General features: G+C 37.2%; 3 protein-coding genes and 1 long non-coding RNA gene across 5 annotated transcripts; 1 reads left to right on the forward strand and 3 right to left on the reverse strand.

Annotated features, from left to right (window-relative positions):
- Positions 1-164: 164 nt before the first annotated feature.
- Positions 165-1951, reverse strand: LOC113168553 (lactose-binding lectin l-2-like). Of its 2 annotated transcripts, none has more exons than XM_026369634.1 (4): positions 1209-1951; positions 939-1064; positions 759-843; positions 165-546 (listed from the first exon to the last, which is right to left on the reverse strand). In XM_026369634.1, exons 1-4 carry the CDS (start codon positions 1266-1268, stop codon positions 470-472), a joined length of 348 nt encoding a protein of 115 aa, XP_026225419.1. In that variant the 5' UTR covers positions 1269-1951; the 3' UTR covers positions 165-469. The 2 variants fall into 2 exon arrangements, with proteins under 2 accessions (XP_026225419.1, XP_026225420.1); XM_026369635.1 differs by having other exon boundaries at positions 165-540; positions 1209-1929.
- Positions 1952-2199: 248 nt separating this feature from the next.
- On the reverse strand, positions 2200-2625 carry LOC117153036. Its single transcript, XR_004463438.1, has 3 exons — positions 2605-2625; positions 2358-2408; positions 2200-2279 (listed from the first exon to the last, which is right to left on the reverse strand). It is a non-coding gene; the product is annotated as an uncharacterized LOC117153036 (long non-coding RNA).
- A 6671-nt stretch (positions 2626-9296) lies between these two features.
- LOC113168340 (ladderlectin-like) lies at positions 9297-11034 on the forward strand. The gene is made up of 6 exons (XM_026369358.1): positions 9297-9355; positions 9434-9521; positions 9691-9785; positions 9903-10037; positions 10608-10719; positions 10940-11034. Exons 2-6 carry the CDS (start codon positions 9452-9454, stop codon positions 11032-11034), a joined length of 507 nt encoding a protein of 168 aa, XP_026225143.1. The 5' UTR covers positions 9297-9355; positions 9434-9451.
- A 1685-nt stretch (positions 11035-12719) lies between these two features.
- LOC113168541 (type-2 ice-structuring protein-like) lies at positions 12720-15361 on the reverse strand. The gene is made up of 8 exons (XM_026369621.2): positions 15282-15361; positions 15087-15175; positions 14838-14885; positions 14715-14759; positions 13779-13876; positions 13441-13566; positions 13266-13347; positions 12720-13085 (listed from the first exon to the last, which is right to left on the reverse strand). Exons 2-8 carry the CDS (start codon positions 15157-15159, stop codon positions 13012-13014), a joined length of 546 nt encoding a protein of 181 aa, XP_026225406.1. The 5' UTR covers positions 15160-15175; positions 15282-15361; the 3' UTR covers positions 12720-13011.
- Positions 15362-20412: the final 5051 nt, after the last annotated feature.

The raw sequence follows: 20412 nt of genomic DNA on the forward strand, positions 1-20412 counted from the left end.
CATTGCTACTATGCATTATTATTATTATTATTATTATTATTATTATTATTATTATTATTATTATTATTATTATTATTATTATTTGTCGTTGTTGTTGTTGTTGTTTACCCATTTTATTACTTACCAAAGGTTATACACAGACTCACAGGCCACCAGTCACTTGTTGCTTAAGTTTTTATTATTTTGTTTTATTTTGCAGAAGAATAAGAAAGAAAATTTTACTTTGCAGAATAATATGGTACAAAAATCATTCTTCATATAAAACACTCAGCCTGCTCTTATTACAGGTACAAACCTAAGAGACAGTCGAGCTTGTGTTTATGTCACTTGTCATTTCACGGTGATTGAAGAGAAAGAAGATGTAAAATGAGTTACAGTGTAATGGACACATTCACCAGTGTTTGGTTCGTTTTTTTTTTTTTTTTTTTTTTTTTTTTTTTGTGAATTTAGTTTCTGTTTCATCCCAAGTTCACATGATAACTATGCCACAGACAGATGGGAGACGAGCGTCACACTGCACATCATCCTTGCATGCCATCCCTTGTCCTGCAAAAACAGGATATTAAATATGATATATAACAGGAATCAGTCTGAGCTGCATGGGCACACTAGGGTAAGGTAAATGTCTTTTCTTCATGAAGGTTATAAAATAATTTCTACAGCAATTAACCATGCACAGTTAAAGGCAAAAATCGTGAGGTAATACTGATGGATTTTAATCATTTACATCATTATTTATGTTACCAAGATTGATTTACCTTCAAATGTGATCTGTAAACAGTCCTTCTCAGCAGTGCCTTGAGAACAGTTATCATAGTCATTATTCCAGGGTGCAAATTGATTCTGTGAGGTAATATAGAGAATAATAATTTTATTATTATTATAATAATGAATAACATATAGATTAAACTGACCTTGTGTAATGATAAATTATGTACCTTTGTACCTCCAACCCATACTGGTCCATGTTGATTACCAACTTTCTGCAGCTCCTCCATAATATCATAGGCCTCATCACGTTGAAATACAATGGCAAGGTTTCCCCCCATGGACCTGCAGATTGCCTACAGTGATAAACAACAAAAGTAAAGTCACTATAGTCACAGTATTAACTTTACAACACCAAACAAAGAAGCCATTTAACCAAGTAGGCAATTAAATACACAGTAATTTGTAAGATTGTGTTGAAAAAGAATCCTGATGATTACCATTGCTTCATCCCAAGTCATGTTTTTTGGAACATAAAGGATGCAATGCATTCTGTACATGGACCAACCCTGACGGCAAGATGGCTCCCAGTGAAAATCTGTTGACAAAAAAGAAAAAAAAAAATTAGTTGGTTTGGAGATTGAAAAATACACACTTTTCAGAAAAAAAACCCCACCAAACCACCAAACCAATCATGTTGAATGATGTTTTAGGCAGCACAACACTCTCCATGGTTTCTGCAGATCCTTTCATGTCACATGTGCACACATTGAGCCTGCTCTCATGTGGGAAACACTTAGGGTGCCAGTCGACCTGACAACTCTATTGTAAATGCCAGTCAAGCTTCATGGTGCCGGGCAGTAAGCACAGGGCCCACTAGAGGATGTCAGGCCCCCAAGCCACACTCATGAAGTCTAGTTCTATTTATTTGGTCAGAGATATTCACATCAGTGGCCAGCTGGAGGTCATTTTTCAGGGCTCTGGCACTGCTCGTCCTGCACATCACACAGCAAACCTCTAAGCAATGGCACATATTCATGTGTTATCCTGAAGGAGTTGGACTACCTGTGCTTCCTCTGTAAGGTCCAGATATCACCTCATGCTACCAGTAGTGACAGAACAGAACCAAAGCAGCTGAAATTGATAACAACACTCTCTGCTACTTAACAGACCTGATAAATATCCAAGACGTTTAACTGATCTGATATTATACTCTTTATTTATGATGATTACTCTGTGTTCCTTTCATTTTTTTTTTCATCATTGTACATGTCCACACATTTTGAATGACATTTTGAGGAATCTAATGTAATATCAAGCCAACCTGTGGCAATGGGCAGTTTAATATTGCAGTTATCAACTTTCTAACTTGTTTATTACATATACATTACAAATATATACATATATTTTACTTAATATAATTTTTTACTTAATATATATATATATATATATATATATATATATATATATATATATAATATTTAAGTCTTATATTTCAAATCTGATTAAATATACAGAACACTTACCATTAGGTCCCGCTTCACCATATTGACCAACATGTAGTGGAGGAGCTGGATGGAAATTTTAACACACCAGTTAGCAGTGGTAGAAGAAGTCATGATATCTGAAGACATGTATTGCAAACTCACTTGTTGAAGTAGGTTCATCTGTTGTAAATTGAGATTCATCTTGTGACAGAACTGGATGGAAAGTTTAGGACACCAGGGAGAAGTGGTTGGAAGTCATGAGATTGTTTGCTTAAAGGAACAGATTTTGGTTATGCAGCATTCTAGTTGTTGAAGAGTAGCATGAAAACACACCAGTCTCACTCCGGTTTAAATTATGTACGTCATGTATGTAAATATGTACGGTATGTTAGCGCCGACAAATACCCACCTGCAGCTCTGCTTAGAGCCAATCTAGCCACAGGGGTTGCAAGCCAGTGACTTCTGTGCCGGTCCCAAGCCCGGATAAATAGAGAGGGTTGCGTCAGGAAGGGCATCCGGCGTAAAAATTGCCAAAATAACCATGCGAATCATTCACAAGACTTTCATACCGGATCGGTCGAGGCCCGGGTTAACAACGACCGCCACCGATGCTGTTAACCTACAGGGTGCCGGTGGAAATTTGACTACTGTTGGTCGAAGAAAGAGGGGAGGCAGAAGGGTTCGTGGTCAGAGAGAGAAGGGAAAAGGCAGGAACATAGATTTGAGAATAGGGACTCTTAACGTTGGTACGATGACAGGGAAAGGCAGAGAGCTGGCAGACATGATGGAGAGAAGGAAGGTAGATGTACTGTGTGTGCAGGAGACAAGGTGGAAGGGCAGCAAGGCACGTAGTATCAGAGGAGGATACAAACTGTTCTACCATGGTGTGGATAGGAAGAGAAACGGGGTAGGAGTGATCTTGAAGGGGGAGTTTGTGAACAATGTTCTAGAGGTGAAAAGAGTCTCAGACAGGGTGATGAGCATAAAGCTAGAAATTGAAGGGGTGATGATGAATGTAGTCAGTGGGTATGCGCCACAGGTTGGCTGTGAGTTAGAAGAGAAGGAGAGATTCTGGAGTGAGTTTGATGAGGTCATAGAGAGTATCCCCAGAGGAGAGAGAGTTGTTGTTGAAGCAGACTTCAATGGGCATGTTGGTGAGGGCAACAGAGGTGATGAGGAGGTGATGGGCAGGTTTGGTGTGAAGGAAAGGAATCTGGAAGGACAGATGGTGGTGGACTTTGCTAAGAGGATGGAAATGGCTGTAGTCAACACTTACTTCCAGAAGCGAGAGGAACATAGAGTGACATACAGAAGTGGAGGTAGGAGTACACAGGTGGACTACATCCTATGTAGACGAGGTCATTTGAGAGAGGTTAGTGACTGCAAAGTGGTGGTAGGAGAGAGTGTAGTCAGACAGCACCGCATGGTGGTGTGCAAGATGACTCTGGAGGTCAGGAAGAAGAAGAGAGGGAAGTCAGAGAAGAAGACCAAGTGGTGGAAGTTAAAGAATGAAGATACTTGTGAGGAATTCAGGCAGAAGTTGAGACAGGTTCTGGGTGGTCAGGATGAGCTTCCAGATGACTGGGAAACTACAGCAGAGGTTATCAGGGAAACAGGTAGGAAGGTGCTAGGTGTGTCATCTGGAAAGAGGAAAGAAGGTAAAGACACTTGGTGGTGGAATGAGGAAGTACAGGAATGCGTCCAGAGGAAGAAGTTAGCTAGAAGGAAGTGGGATGTAGAAAGGACTGAAGAAAGTAGACAGGAGTACAAGGAAGCGCAGCGTAGAGTGAAGAGGGAGGTGGCAAAGGCCAAACAGAAAGCTTACGATGAGCTGTATGACAGGTTGGACACAAAGGAAGGAGAGAAGGACTTGTACAGGCTAGCCAGACAGAGAGCTAGAGATGGGAAGGATGTGCAACAGATAAGGGTGATTAAGGACAGAGATGGAAAGGTGTTAACAACCCAGGAGAGTGTGCAGAAAAGATGGAAGGAGTATTTTGAGGAGCTGATGAACGGGGAAAATGACAGGGAAAGAAGGGAGGAAGATGTGGATGTTGTGGAGCAGGAAATAGCAGAGATTGGAAAGGATGAGGTTAGGAAGGCTCTGAAAAGGATGAAGAGTGGAAAGGGTGTTGGTCCTGATGACATACCTGTGGAGGTGTGGAAGTGCTTAGGAGAGACAGCAGTGGAGTTTCTAACCAGTTTGTTCAATAGGATTCTAGAGAGTGAGAAGATGCCTGAGGAATGGAGGAGAAGTGTTCTGGTTCCGATCTTTAAGAACAAGGGTGACACGCAGAACTGCAGCAACTATAGAGGAATAAAGTTGATGAGCCACACAATGAAGCTGTGGGAAAGAGTAGTGGAAGCCAGGCTTAGGAAGAAGGTGGAGATTTGTGAGCAGCAGTATGGTTTCATGCCCTGTAAGAGCACCACTGATGCCATTTTTGCTTTGAGAATGTTGATGGAAAAGTACAGAGATGGTCAGAAGGAGCTGCATTGTGTCTTTGTAGATTTAGAGAAGGCGTATGACAGGGTGCCGAGGGAGGAGCTGTGGTACTGTATGAGGTCGTCGGGAGTGGCGGAGAAGTACGTCAGAGTAGTTCAGGACATGTATGAGAGAAGTATGACGGTGGTGAGATGTGCTGTAGGTCAGACAGAGGAGTTCAAGGTGGAGGTGGGACTACACCAAGGATCAGCTCTGAGTCCCTTCTTGTTTGCTATGCTAATGGACAGGCTGACTGATTAGGTCAGACAGGAATCTCCCTGGACAATGATGTTTGCGGATGATATTGTGATTTGCAGTGAGAGTAGAGAGCAGGTAGAGGAACAGCTAGAGAGGTGGAGGTTTGCTCTGGAAAGAAGAGGCATGAAGGTCAGTCGTAGTAAGACAGAATACATGTGTCTGAACGAGAGGGATCAAGGTAGAAGCGTTAGGTTACAGGGGGCTGAGGTGAAGAAGGTGCAGGAGTTTAAGTACCTGGGGTCAACAGTTCAGTGTGATGGAGAGTGTGGAAAAGAGGTGAAGAGGCGAGTGCAGGCAGGTTGGAGCGGGTGGAGGAAAGTGTCAGGAGTGTTGTGTGACAGAAGAGTGTCAGCAAGACTCAAAGGAAAGGTGTACAAGACAGTGGTGAGACCAGCTCTGCTCTATGGGTTAGAGACGGTAGCAGTGAGAAAGAGACAAGAGGCTGAGATGGAGGTAGCAGAGATGAAGATGTTGAGGTTCTCCTTAGGAGTGACCAGGTTAGACAGAATAAGGAACGAGTACATCAGAGGGACGGCTCACGTTGCCTGTGTTAGCGACAAAGTCAGAGAGGCCAGACTGAGATGGTTTGGACATGTTCAGAGGAGGGATAGTGAATATATTGGTAGAAGGATGTTGGAGATGGAGCTGCCAGGCAGGAGGGCAAGAGGAAGACCAAAGAGGAGATATATGGATGTCTTAACAGAGGACATGAGGTTGGCTAATGTTAGGGTAGAAGATGCCCATGATAGAGTTAGGTGGAGAAGGATGATTCGCTGTGGCGACCCCTGATGGGAAAAGCCGAAAGAGAAGAAGAAGCTCTGCTTAGAGCCATTACAGCACAAACAAACAGAGAAAGCATTAGAATCCTCATGGTGTAACTGAAGGATGGTGATGACCTGTCGTTAGAATAAACAGATGTGTTGCTCATAGTTCTGCAGAGAACAGACATTTTACTGACAGAATTTTAATTGAATGAAAGCTGATGACTAGTGAGTTTGTAGCAAACCTGATGTAGAATTATCTTCTCTTCTTGCTTCTTGTTGTCAGACTGGAACTTGTCTTCCTGTCCACAGGTGCTGAACAATAAAGAACACCAGCTCTTATATATGCTCAGTAACAGGTATATTTAGCTTAAGACAGAGAGGCTACACATTCTCAGGATACAAACATAATGCCACTATTTATAGGCCTGAGAAAACAGATAGGAATCCATCCACCAATCCTGGAGTTTGTGGACAATTACCCTACAAACTGACCCACAGCTGCTCCAGGTGTAATGTTTTCTCAAACCTTTCTAACACGATGTCGCATAAAATGTATTTATTAAAGTAATACATTTGAAAGATGTCAAACAAACAAATATTAAGCCCCATTATTATTATTTATGCTTATTTAAAACATGAATTATAGACATTTGACAAACTAGTAGTAGTGGTAGAAAGGGCATTGTTAAAAACAGTCAAGTTCCTTATGACGATGATGTATGATGTTAAATACTTGCAGACTCTATGAGGAAACTTCTGAAACAACTGAAAGTTAAAGTGAGACAGCAAATGAGACATGCAATTACCTACAGTAAGTGAGAAATATACCTTAAAATAAAAATATACAATATTTGTAATTGTAATAATTCAGTTTGTAAACGTCTAAAATGCTTTTGTTACTTTTGTTTATTGTAGTTTTAACTTCACTGCAATACTGCTGTGTCTTTTCCAACATGACTTGTTGTTGTTTTTCCACGAACAGTACAAACTTCTGCAAACAACTTCATCAGAAAAGTACAGGAATTATTTTAGTCACTTTATCTCTGCCATCTATTATTTTATCTGCCACATACAGTGCATGTCAGGGTATGAAGGAACAAGTTTCTCTTTTTGACAAGTCATTGAATTGAATTTAATTGAATTGTTAAAGGCTTTCTTTGTCAAATGGGTCACCACATAAAAAGTGTGAAACAATGTATGTTTTTATTTAAACTATTTTTAATCAAATACAATTTTATGTGTGGGGGAAAGTGTGTGTTTTTTGTGCATATGCAGTATTCCACACCTCTTACTATTGGGTCCCATACTACCGCATTTAAACAGGCCTGCATTATAGTGCTTCTAAAGAAGACCAATTACGACCAATCCCTTGTGGAAAATTACAGGCCTACCAATCTGACACACAGCTCTTCCTCTCTGTTTTATTATACAAGTCTACTGTCTACACCTACTACACTATATAGCCCAGCATCTTGAAGGAGGAAAAGTCATGTCACAGAGCTAAAGATGAATGTTTTGACTTTGCTCCCATCTATGTGATGATATAAAAGGACAAAAAGCCAAAAAGCTTATCATTTCATTTTCACTATCTGTATTTTACATTACAATTTATTTTTACAGCTTGCCGTGCATATGAGCAATTAACCAGCTCAACCCCAAGAAGAAGTAGAAGCTTAAAAAATAAATTTAAATGAGAAGTTATTTCGACAGTGTTCACCAGTTCCATTTTCTTTTTGAGAAGTAAAGAGTTTCAATTAATGCCAAATCATGACTGAAGTTTATCTTCACCCTAAACTTGGAGCAGCAGTTAGGTCAATTGGTAGAGCAGTCATCTATAAACATCAGTTTTACTGGACTGGTTCCTTCTGGCTGTATGTTGAAATGTCCTTGGACAAGACACAGACACCCCACAGTTCCTCCACTGCAGCTTTCCAAACAAAAATTTCCCCAAAGGGACATTACTATTAACTTTATATTGTTCAATTAGTACTTACTAGAATCCTGGAAAGGCTTAAAACCTGAGACCCAAAACTGACAGAGGCCATAATTTATTTTTGTCTGCATGTATGTATTTGTCCCTGAGCTAACTGATTAGCCCTAGGTTTGTTGGGATGAAAACATTGCCATCAACTACCATTTACTTTACCATTAAAAACAGCAACTTCAGCTTGCAGACTACAACAGTGAAATGTCCCTGCAGCAAACATAAGTGTGGCTGTGTATCTCATACTACTGATTAACTAGCTTGAACAGTATTTTGCACGGCATTGGTAAATGCACAATCCAGCCTAAATTGTTTAAGTGTGCTGTGGTTGCTGTGTGTGTTCCGGGTCATTATAACAACTGCCAGGTTGTAAGTCCCTGTCCTCCTGGTTGTCCACTGCTAGCTTTGTTTTTAATGTGTTGTTTGTTTGTTTGTTTTATTTTAGTTTGTGCTAATAAACCTGTCCTCTGAAAGATCAATAATCCACATACTCTCAAGATACCAAAACATAATGTAAAACCTTAAACCTGCTTTGTGTCATTTGTTCAAATACAAAAGCAACAAGAAACGTGTTGTCAGGACTTGTAGGGAACTCTAGTTTCTGCACACAGTCATGAGTCTTAATTATTTAGCAAAGTGTCATTATTGCATGAGAAGTATTCAGTTTCTGTTGTACAGGTTTCACTGTGTCACAGTCTGGAGGTTTTGTAAACTATAAAATTGTGATTGAAGGCCTTTATTTTCTTGTACAGTGTCTTTAACTAAATAGAAAAATATAAAGGCACTCCTAAACCCCAAAATCTACAATTTTGTTTTTACAAAATGTGAAAAGATGTGAATGTTTTTATGAGTTATGAGTTCAATGGTGACCCCAGCATGGAAGGCTGCCTTAGACTGTATGTAAAGATTAACATCTTTCTTATGTGATTCTAATTTATTGTACAGGTTTATATTGCTTTTTTTTACTGATTTGTGCATATCTTTATGTCAATGTAAAACAGTTTTTTCTGTTTCCACATATTAAAACTTCCAGCACATCACATTGATACAGGGTATGTAAGTATTTAAAAATAAAAAAAAAAGGAACATTTTTTTTTTATTTCAAAACAAGACCTAATTGGCAAATGTAAAATATTTAATAGCTTACAGTCCTATCTTTTACTTTATGAATACATTATGTGGTTGCAATGTAAATAAATGCTTTTAGCTGTTCATATGACTACTAATCAGTTCTAACTGCAACTGCATGTTTTCAATGTCTAATTTCTGTCAAAGAGGGGATATTTAAAAACTTGTTTGTGTTTTGTGTAATTTAATTTCACAATGTTGCTAATAATATTGATAAAAAAAATTTATAAAGTATTCGGTCAATGTAGTTGACGCACTCTAATGTAGGACTCTAAAGATAGTCCTACATTTATTGCTTAGTCATTTTAGTTTTTATACTAAAATGTTGGCAACTGTAAATCGAATATAAATTAAAATGTATTAAATTATTACATTTAAAAAACTATTCATTTAGTTGTGTCTGTTCATGTTTCCTGTTTTGACAGGGGACAAGATAAGAACCTGTATATAACAGCTGGTCTTTGTATCACTGCTGCCACATAGGAAGACTGGAGCTACAGGTTGAGATCGATAAAGAACACAAACAAAACCTCTACAGCAGGTTTGCTACAAACGTCATTGTCTTTTGACTTCACATTACTGAGACACAATGATTAATGGGTTTCTCTCTGTATTAAAGGTCATCGTCATCTTTTGCATGTCCACCATGAAGATCTTGACTGTGTTTGCATTTGTATGTGCCCTGATGATTCTCACCAGAGCTGCTGGTGAGTATTTTAAATACGAAGTGTAATGGAAGTACTGTACTGTATGGTTTTCAATAAACATTTACAAACTAAGGAACTAGTGTGTTAAAGTTGCACCAGTTGTTCTAAAGGCTGGTATTCTGAAGACTCAAAATCATCGATTTGCTGTATTTCTGTTTGTGTTTCACAGAAAAACCTAAGAGATCTTGTCCTAGTGGTTGGAGCAGGTACAGGAGTCGCTGTTTTCACTATGTTCCACGAGAGATGACTTGGGCTCAAGCTGAGGTAAAACATGGTATTGATTCATTTCAGAATACTGTTATTCTATACGCATCAACTGTTATATGTTATATTTCTGAGAAGCTCTAAACTACAGTATGTCTGTGTTCATCTCCACTGTAGAGAAACTGTCAGTCCATTGGTTCACATCTTGCATCTGTCCATACAGCTAAAGAGTATTACCAGATTAAAAACATCATAAGAATTAGAACACATGAGTATCCAGAGACTTGGATTGGAGGCTCTGATGCTCAAGAGGTATGGTAATTTATTTATTATTGAAATATCTTTACATAAAGGTTTGAGTTAAAATGACCACTTTCTTAAAAAGAACACAGCGTTTACTGTTTTCATTACAACTCATTATAAATATTCATGCTGCGATTTATACAGTTAGTTCTGACCAAGTTATAAGTGGGCGATAGTCTCAGTGGTGGAGTTACCAAAAAATACATGTAATATTAAAAGCAGCATAAACTCTGACGACTTAACCTTTGGAACTTTAACAATCAACCTCAACTTCCACACTTTTTACCTTTCTAACAACATCACCTGATTTCATGCTCATGTCAGATAAATATACTGTGACTTCACCTCCCTAGTTTGCTTTTATTAATGTAATAATGTTTAAGTGTCAGCTTGCTGGGAAATATTCAGCCTCATGACTTGTAGAACATGCATAAGTCCCTGCGTGGATACCACTGTCTTTAACTGATCCCAGTGTTGTCAAGAGAGCTTCAGATTTCCTTCTGTCTGAAAAGCACTTTGAAAAGCCCATGTACAGTATATTACAGTGTTTTGTGCCTGTATGATTTATTCTGTTTCTAGGAAAGTTTCTGGTTCTGGATTGATGGATCACCTTTCAAATTTCAATTCTGGTGCAAGGGAGAGCCCAACAACACTTCAGGAAAACAGCACTGTTTGGCAATAAATTATGGAGGTAAATCAAAAATAATACAATCTAAGTGGTATACATATTAAAGGGTAAATGAAAGATGAATGCATGGAGATTTCATAAATGCATACAACATTTTTTACTCATTAAATATAATCCTGGTTAGTAAAATGATAAAAATTTAAAATGAAATATTGTATGCATTAAATATACATTATGCCACAGTATATGTTGATATTTATGTCCGTTTTTGTGATACATACAGGTAACAAATGCTGGGATGATAGACAGTGTGACCATCATCTTCCATCTGTGTGTTCTAAAAGAATCATTACTTCATCAGTTCCTGAGCTGAAGTAACAGGAAAAACAGAAAGCAAACATTCATCTCTCCCAATCTCGATTTCTTTTCTATCGCTGTAACGCTGTTGAATGAATGAAGCGACAAGTGACAACAAAAGCCAAAGTGTCTCTTAGGTCAAGATGTTCAAGAAGATTGAACATGTTGTGAAAGTAATGCATTTTACATGACTGCAATTCAATTCTGCAAGAACTGTTCTTTCTTTATCCAAATAAAAGCTTTAAGCATTGAAAAAAATTGTGACTTTGTCTTCTCTGTCTCCACGATTATGATCTAACACATTTCAGGCATACATAATAATAATGATAATAAAATAAAAAAATATAGGTGTTTTGAAATTAATTGGTAAATATGTTAGTATGGTCCAGTGGCAGTAGCTAGCCATGGCAGAAAGATTATTTTTCTAAAGCTTTGACTTAAGTAAGTGCTCAAGAACATGATTTAATGTTCCGATATGTTCAAACATATCTGCTGGTGACACCTGGTGGTCAAACGTATGAAGCTGCTAACAAAAAAAAAACAGATTTACTAAACTGTGGGACGTGTATTTTTAAAGGCCACTATACATGTACTGTATATGTAATAAAAGGTTTTGGTGGCAACGGCTTGTGTGTCAAAATCACAAATTAGTTCAGTCATATAGTTACTTCTTCTTCCTTCACAGTGTTTCTAAAGTTTTGCAAATGCGGATAAACTTACATCATATGGTTTCCATATGATTTATATGAATTGTGCTATGAAGTAAATGATGTTATTTTTATTATAATATTTGTTGTAGTATCTGTTGTATATCAGCAATGATGTGTCGCCCTCTTGTGGTTGAACTGAAACAGTAAGTCCAACAGATTGTCAAAGAAATCATCTCCTCTAACTATCCTGGTTGAATGTCCATGCAAATTAAATGTTTTCTTCTTGTCTTTTCAAGACAGCAATCAGTGAGCTTTGATTACAAACAGCACAGCTTTCTTATATGTAAACAGATAATTTAAATCCCATGCGGCAGTAGTACTAAACAAAAACCCATCTGATTGTTATTGGAAATATTTACCAATAACTACAGGTATTCAGATTGGAGGAGAACACACTGAGGGCTATTGCAGAAAGATAATGCAGTATGATTTGAAAAATGTAAGAATTTTTACTTCAACCCATCACATCATATAACAACAACATTCGTTTGACATTGTTTTTTATGGGTCTCATTTATTTCATTCACATTTGTTCTTGTTATTCTTGATTTGGATAATACTAGAAATGGGTGTGTCTCAGCATGATGGACAGATTATCAGGACATACCAGAGGAGTGGAGCAGCATTTGAAAGAAAACCTAATTTACTTCCAGTTTTTCTTTCAAACTCTTAGACATGAACAAACATGTGCACAATTAATACTAAATTTATTGTCTTTCACAGTATTAACTTAATAATTGCTAGAATGCATTCATTACATTTACATGATCATACTGTATATTTCTGTGTACATCCTTAGAGAATCAATACAATAACATTATTCTTATGCATTTTCAAGCTCTGATTTATTATTACACAGAAACTAATGAGTGTGTTTCCAGTTGACAGAAGTCTGGGTAATATTTACTTTATTTTTGCTTTACTATTGCTAAAATATTACTCCACTATTACCTTTTTAATAATTAGTGCTACCAAACACAGACTCACAGGCCACCATTCACTTGTTGCTTAGATTTTTATTTTTTTGTTTTATGCATAAGAACAAGAAATAACTCTTTAATTTGAAGAAAAAAGTGTTACAGAAATCATTCTTCATATAAAACACTCTGCTCTTATTACAGGTGCAAACCTGATGCAATCCAGCTTGTGTTTATGTCACTTGTCATTTCATTCATTATGTAGTATTACAGCAATGGAAAGAAGCTGTAAAATGAGTTGCAGCGAAAAAGACACATTCACCAGTGTTTGTTATTAACGGGTGAATTAAGTTTCTGCTTCATTCCAGGTCTCACATGATAATTATGCCACAGACAGATGGGAGACGAGCATCGCACTGCACATCCGTGCATGACTGCTCATCTTCTGTAAACACAAAAAAGTCAGTCAGAGCTGCATGCTCTCACTAAGGTAGATATCTTTTCCTACAAGCCGCTGGGAAAATAACATTGTTCTCTAGAGCAATTCACTGTGTACAGTTAAAAGGAAAATTCAGATTGTTTAATCATCTAAACCACATACTTTATGTTATCAAGATTGTTTTACCTTCAACTGTGATCTGTAAACAGTAGCTCTCAGCATTGTTTTCAGAACACTCAAAATGTTCACTCCAGGGAAAATAATGAATCTGTGAGACAATATAGAAAATATATTTTTTTAAATTAATAATAATGAAAAACATATAGATTAAACTAGCCTTGTGTAATGATGAATTATGTACCTCATGACCTCCAAACCATATTGGTCCATCCCCGTGACCAACTTTCTGCAGCTCCTTTTGAATGTCATCGGAGGGATTGTCCTGGAATACAGTTGCAAGGTTTCCCCCCTTGGACCTACAGTTTTCCTACAGTGGTAAATGTGAGTAAAGTCACTAAAGCACAATATTAACTCTACAACACCAGTGTTACAATCCTGCTCCTCTTGGTTTGTTTTTTCCATTTGTGCGTGACATAATTGGGTCCAACCTGAACAAGAAGCCATTCAACCAGGTGTGCAAGTAAATACAGAGTAATGTCTAAAATAAATCTATGTTCATGCAGGAATCCTGATGATTACCTCTGCTTCGTCCCAAGTCATGATTTTTGGAACATAAAGGATGCACTGCATACTGTACATGGACCAACCCTTAGGGCAAGATGGCTCCCAGTGAAAATCTGTTGACAAAAAATAAAAAATCCCTCTTGTGGTTTGGAGTTTTTACAATTTACACTTCTCAAAAAAATAAAAAGAGGAACACTTTGAAAATGAGGAAAATATTATGCTATAATTATATTTATACGTATATGGACTAGGTAATGTGTTAGGAATGATCTTTTGATGAAGATGAAAATTCTCAAACTACCGATGACTGAACTCAAAGACATCCCAATAATCACAGTGATAAAATGATGCCGCAGGTTAGTACATGTTGCACAAGTTGCATTGCAGCAAGTCAAAATGGTACTCAGGGCATGCTCCTAACTAGAGAACGGGTGGTGTCCTGGAGTATCTCCTCTCAGATCTGGACCAGGGCATCACTTGCATGTGCAACCTGGCAGCGTCGAAGGGGTCCTATTGAATTCACGACAGGAGAGCGTGGGGGCCAGTCGGTGGTATCAATTTCTTTATTCTTCAGGAACTACCTGTATGTTCTCACAACATAAAACTGGGTGTTGTTGTGCACCAGGAGGAATCCAGGACCGACTGTATCAGCATAGAGTCTGAAAATGGGTCCAAGAATTTTATCTTGATACCAGATAAGATGAGGAGGGAAAAACTGTCTTTGGCGTCCACCTGTTAAACCATTCCTGTTTTGGAGGTTGTCTGATATGTAACTGACCAGATCAATATTCTAGAAATTTAATGGACTTGATATTATACTCTATCTCACTAAAAAGTGTTCCTTTCCCTTTTATTTATTAAGCAGTGTATATGTTTTACTTATCCACTGCATATGATTATGACACTGTAAGTTTTATATTTCAAATCTGATTAAATTTACCAAAGACTTACAATTTGGTCCCTCTTCACCATATTGACCGCCGTGTAGTGGAGGAGCTGGATGAAAATTTTAACACACCAGTTAGCAGTGCTGGAAGAAGTCATGATATCTGAAGACATGTACTGCACACTTACTTGTTGAAATAGGTTCTGTTGTAGGTTGATCCTCATCTTGTGAAAGAGCTGGATGGAAAGTTTGGTACACCAGTGAGAAGTGGTTGGAAAAAGTCATGAGATTGAGACATTGATCTGATTGAGATATGAGACATTCTAGTTGTTGGAGAGTAACTTGAAAACATGCCGGTCTCCCTCCTATTTAAATTGTAGCTAAAGCCACCGGGGGAAATAGAATGGACTGTACAGTATGTTGCTGCTAGCAAATACCTGCAGCTCTGATCACACCCATCATGGCAAAAACAAACAGAGACAGCGTGAGAATCTTCATCTTGCAGCTCATGAAGGATGGTAATAACCTGTCATGGATAAGCAGATGTGTTACTCATAACTCTGCAGAGAACTGAGAACATTGTACTGACAGTACTTTAAATAAAGCTGATGAGAGGTGAGTTTCTAGCAAACCTGATGTAGAATTATTTTCTCCTCTTCCCTCTTGGTATCAGACTGGAGCTTGTCTTCCTGAGTTCAGGTGGTAAACAGTGATGAAGAAAGAAACATCTGCTCTTAAATATACTCGCTAACGGATGTAAAAATAGGAACACAGGCCATGTGTCAGGGAAATTTGGCTCAATAAACAATGAGGTTTTGTTTAAGTACTGAAGTGGGAACACATGCTAGATAGGAACCTGACTCATTGTTTAATTTTACTGATGCAGTATTTATCTAGTCATGCTGCTGATTCACCTGAAAGCTGAGCTGTAAAGTAAATGTTACCATCCTTCAAAGAAAACATTTGGTCTAGAAATATAAAACATAACATATCCATAATTTTGTCTTATATAACTGTATCTGTTAAGATCTATCTCCAGCATTTAATGACTCCTGTTGTTTTTAGCCCTTGATACTGACAAGAGCTGAGATGACCTCAAGTGTCTCTTTCAAGAAAATCTGATGACTTCTGAAATGACCAAGGACTGTTGGTATCATAGCATCAGTCCCACCAATAAGCTGAATTCTCTAAATTGCCTTTCATATACTGATTTATTGTTTGTTATGTAACACTACTTAGACCTTCCAACATGCAACAATGTGTCATTATTTAGTTTTGTTTTGCTTTTGTTATGCTAGCTTGTGTTAATAGCTGGTGCCGGCTGAAAACTGAAAAGTAAATGGTGTGATTATGTTTCGGACCCCTAGAAGAACACTTTGTACAATAAAACACTAGTTTTACATTGAAAATATATACATGCTTGAGGATAAGAAAAAAAACTGTATTGTGCATTACTAAAGAATTATTATTATTATTGTGCATTTTTTTATTCTGAGGAACACCAAACCCAATTTGAATTAACCAAAGTTATCAACAGGTTTAGATAAAACTATATCATCAAACATTCTGTAATCTTGTTAGAATGACCCTTTTGCATATCCAGTGGAGCTGTTAGGAGGCCAAATGTTGCCATGGTGAGAAAGAGAGAGAGAAAATATTTACCATATGGTTCTCAAAACATTTTAACAAAGCTTCACTGTTCACACAAGCTTGGAAGCTGATCCAGAACAATCAAATACGAAAGCCAAATACAACAGTGATAAGATTTTGATGGCAATTGTTAGTAATATTCAAGATTGAGTTTTATCATCAGTACCAAAGATCCTAAGATGGTCATCAAAATAGACATCAGTAAGACAATGGGATATGACTGGAATCTTAGGAAACATGCATTTTATTGTAGGACACTGTTCTGGAGATGGTAGGTGTATTCCATAGGCTACAGATGCTTGAGACAAAAGTCAAAGCGATCAGTTTAGGTTGAGGCAAGAAAAGTACTGAGAGTAGAATCAGAGAAGTTTTTGATGTAAATTTTAAGCAAACATTTTGTGTTTAGTAACTGTTAAGTTTGGTCTATTACCCCAGTTCACAATCTTTCCCTACACTTAACCAAGTGTTGTCATTGCCTTAACCCAACCATAAAAAAACATTTAAAATGTTGGAGTGGCATACCTGGATGTTGAACTTTAAGATCACATATTTTCACAACAGGCAAAACAGGAATTTTAAGATAGTTTAGGCTGTGAATATTTCAATGATATGTTAATATGTATTTGTGACTTGTCATTTACATTAAAAGTGAACATATAATTATTAGGTTTATAGAAAATATAACCTGGTTGCCATTGCCTTCCCCACAAAACTGGAGTTAGCTGTATACACATGCAATTTAAGAGACAGGGTTAGAATTACAATGGTAAACAATAAAATGTCTCATTTTGGCTGATAAAATTACAAACTGACAATAATAGAAATTCATAATTGTACTGTGTTCATTCAATTAGAGAATGAAACATCAGCTCTGAAATACTGTCTGCTCAGTTATGGATATAAACACAGGAACGCTGGTATTTATTTAACAACACCCTAAGTCAGGTTAGCATAGCTATGAAAACAGGAACAAAATCCATCAAGGAAGCAGACTCATTGTATAATTTAAATGATGTTTATCTATGTTAGATCCATGTAGTTGTCAAATTTATCTAGTCATGCTGCTGATTTACCTGACAGCCTAGCTGTGAAGTAAATTTTAGCATCCTCTAAATAAAATTTGCTTAATAAATGTATATATTGAGAATATAAGAATAAAATATAATTAATCCATAGTTTTGTTTCATTTTGTGTTAGCTAACTGTATGTTACTAGAGCTATCTGTAGCATTCATTGACTCCCATTGTTTTTAGTGTATACTTTTACACATTGTCGGGTTTAAAATAACCACAACACTGTTCATACCCTGAGAGACGAAGACAATAAAGCACAACAAGGACACTGCTCGGCCTTTTTACTTGCAAGGGGAGCCAGCCTGAGGTTTTAGCATCATAAATGCTTCACCCAGGAATTTCTACCTCCGACTCCGTCCGTCTCCCCTTTGTACAAGCTTTTTATTAAAGATGAGACACACCCTGAAGTTACAGATGTGGGTGTATGCTATGGTTACATGGTGAAGATAAGATGATCATATTGCAAGAAAAAGAAACTCCATACAAGGATAAAACATTGGTTATAGGCGTATAGCAACAGGAGCTGTTCAACTCCAAGGCCGCTGACCTTTTCTTGACCTTTCCTGTTTCCTGTCTGTGTGCAAAGTGCAGCTTCAGCACAGTACAACATGCTCTTGTTGCTTACAGGATTAAACATCAAACACATGTATCCTTCATAATGACAATAAGTAAAAAACAAGAAATTATCCTTATGAGTGAAGTAACATTGTAACAAGAAAATTATAAATCAGTGAGTAAATCATATTTACTCTAACACACAAAAATGTATGAGAATGTGTAGGAAGGAAGAAAAAACAAGATTAAATAATAATAGTATAGTTAGGAAAATACCTAAAAGTGATGTACTTGTGAGCATTTCACTGTTTATTGAGGGAAAAAAAAAGCCATATGGGGGACAGAGCTCTGCATTCTCTGTTTGGTGCTAAAGTGTTGAAGATGACTGTGATGAGCTCCCACATGCAGTGAATGATGCCAACCCAAAGGGCCTTTAAATAAAGTATCACAGTGATCTGACAATGAAAGAATTTGAGACTAGAAACAGAAAAAGTAATACTTACAAGTAACTGTTCATGCCTCCCCACCTTTTTGCAACACCAACAAAAAGGATTCCAAATGTTCTTTAGATTTTGTAGAAGCACATCATTTCCTTTGCTTTTAACTACCTTTGTCCAAATCAGAAGAAATAATGAAAGTTGCATAAAAGAAGCATTTCACTCAAATTTTACATCTTTCAGACACCTTCTTTTCCAAACTCTTGGCGTGGCGCCACATGTCTAGATAACATGTCCATGATCTCAGAATAGAATGAAGACATATGATCAGCTATAGTGAAATTAATTATGATCACACTCACCTCTAAGGGCATCAGTTTGAACTTCCCAAAATATTACACCTGTTGCCCAGAAATGGAAGAAATTAATGTGGAGAACGATCTCTCTATCAAAGGTTTCTTGATTGTGTCAACACAACAGCTATTCTGGATTTTACTGGAAGTGTTCATAAATTTGAACAGAAGAGCAAAATTTGAGTAGCTTCTGCCGAGAAGCAATGTGTTCGTAGCAAACATGAAGTCACTGGGAAGCAAATCAAACTTGAAGACTGGCTGTGAGACTGAATTGCAGCTTTGGTGAATTCCCATTTTCACAATACCTGCTGTGCCCCTGGCAGTGATATTGTCATAAAAAGGAGGGTGAGCTTTGAAATCACCCATGAGAAAGTGCAAGTAAGTGCAAAACTGATGAAGACACTAAACTTCATGTCCATGTCTTTTTCAATTTCGACCCTACAAAGTTTTGCAGAGCCTGGGCTATTCAAACTCTTCAGGAGTACTTCTGCGCCATCATCATGGACAGACTCATCAAGTCCAATGATGGGAATTCCTTCTTTGTTAGTCTGGGCAGTGCACCACCCAACCTGTAGAGAACTGGAACGCATGATATGAATTTATTATCGTATGACAAAATCATCACATCACTACATAGCACACTGTGGCCACATGGTTGCCTAATATTGATGGAAGATACATAGTCTTCATCTTATTGCCCTGTCTGGGTTTAAAGTAAGAATCATTGTCTTAGTCATTTCTTCTATATTGTAAAGCAAATATTTAAACAGCAGCATTTACTGTAAGATAATCAGTAAATATGACATGAAATCCTAAACTAGAACTAAACTAAACTAACCATAACCAATGAAGGTAATGGAAACCAGCTAATTAGAGACAGAGCACAGTGGGTCCTTTGACCATTTGCAGCTAATAGTTTTACCAAAAAGTTTTTCTCATGATGCATAATTTAAAAGGTTATTCTAGACTGCTGACATCTAATGAACATATTTCACATAGCAAAAAGATCCTGATATCACAGGTTTCACACTACACAGCACAATTATTATGAATGCAACAGCTAGTAATAAAAGCATTAATGTAGCTATATTTACAATGGATAGACAACTGTGTGGACAGTGGAAGTGCTTGTGTGAAATGTGCATGTGTAATTAATGAGAGAGTTGTTTACAGACTCTTTGTCTGTGTTCTGTTTGTGTTTTGTGTTTGTAAAGATTAGTGGCTAAGGCAGTTTGTCACATTTGAATTAGGAAAAAGAAAACATCATAATAACAACATGATAATTGTCATATTAACCACTGCTCATAGTGATTTTCTTTCATTAACTGATGTGTTTGTGTTATGTTGACAGAAGCAGCCTGAACCACAGCCACAGTACAAGGCAGAAATTGAGGAGTGCTCCAGTGTTTCCAGTAAACTTTTCACGTCTTATATAGTTCAAACTGAAACTCTTCGATGTGAACACAAATGTTTTTTATTTTGTAATTACTTATAGGTAATACAGCTTGAAAGCATTAACTACATTTACCTGACCATACTGTTTATCTGTATGTATATATTAGGAAACATTATAAAAATAATTAGTAAAAATCTGCCATATTGTATTTTCACGTTTTAATTATTACTTAGAAACTACAACATGCACTTTACGTTCAATAAATATATCTATTGTTAATACCAGCATATCACCTGGTT

Source organism: Anabas testudineus, chromosome 18, assembly GCF_900324465.2.
Source record: "Anabas testudineus chromosome 18, fAnaTes1.2, whole genome shotgun sequence".
NCBI classification, from domain to species: Eukaryota; Metazoa; Chordata; class Actinopteri; order Anabantiformes; family Anabantidae; genus Anabas; species Anabas testudineus.

Coding starts and splice junctions, on each gene's coding strand:
- LOC113168340 (XM_026369358.1), top strand. CDS start 9,452: ATGTCCACCATGAAGATCTTGACTGTGTTTGCATTTGTATGTGCCCTG. Junction 10,038..10,607: donor GAGGCTCTGATGCTCAAGAG/GTATGGTAATTT, acceptor TTCTGTTTCTAG/GAAAGTTTCTGGTTCTGGAT. Junction 10,720..10,939: donor TTTGGCAATAAATTATGGAG/GTAAATCAAAAA, acceptor TGATACATACAG/GTAACAAATGCTGGGATGAT.
- LOC113168541 (XM_026369621.2), bottom strand. CDS start 15,159: ATGAGCTGCAAGATGAAGATTCTCACGCTGTCTCTGTTTGTTTTTGCC. Junction 14,760..14,837: donor AACAGAACCTATTTCAACAA/GTAAGTGTGCAG, acceptor ATTTTCATCCAG/CTCCTCCACTACACGGCGGT. Junction 13,348..13,440: donor TATGGTTTGGAGGTCATGAG/GTACATAATTCA, acceptor ATTGTCTCACAG/ATTCATTATTTTCCCTGGAG.
- LOC113168553 (XM_026369634.1), bottom strand. CDS start 1,268: ATGTACAGAATGCATTGCATCCTTTATGTTCCAAAAAACATGACTTGG. Junction 1,065..1,208: donor TGACTTGGGATGAAGCAATG/GTAATCATCAGG, acceptor TTATCACTGTAG/GCAATCTGCAGGTCCATGGG. Junction 547..758: donor TTTACAGATCACATTTGAAG/GTAAATCAATCT, acceptor CTGTTTTTGCAG/GACAAGGGATGGCATGCAAG.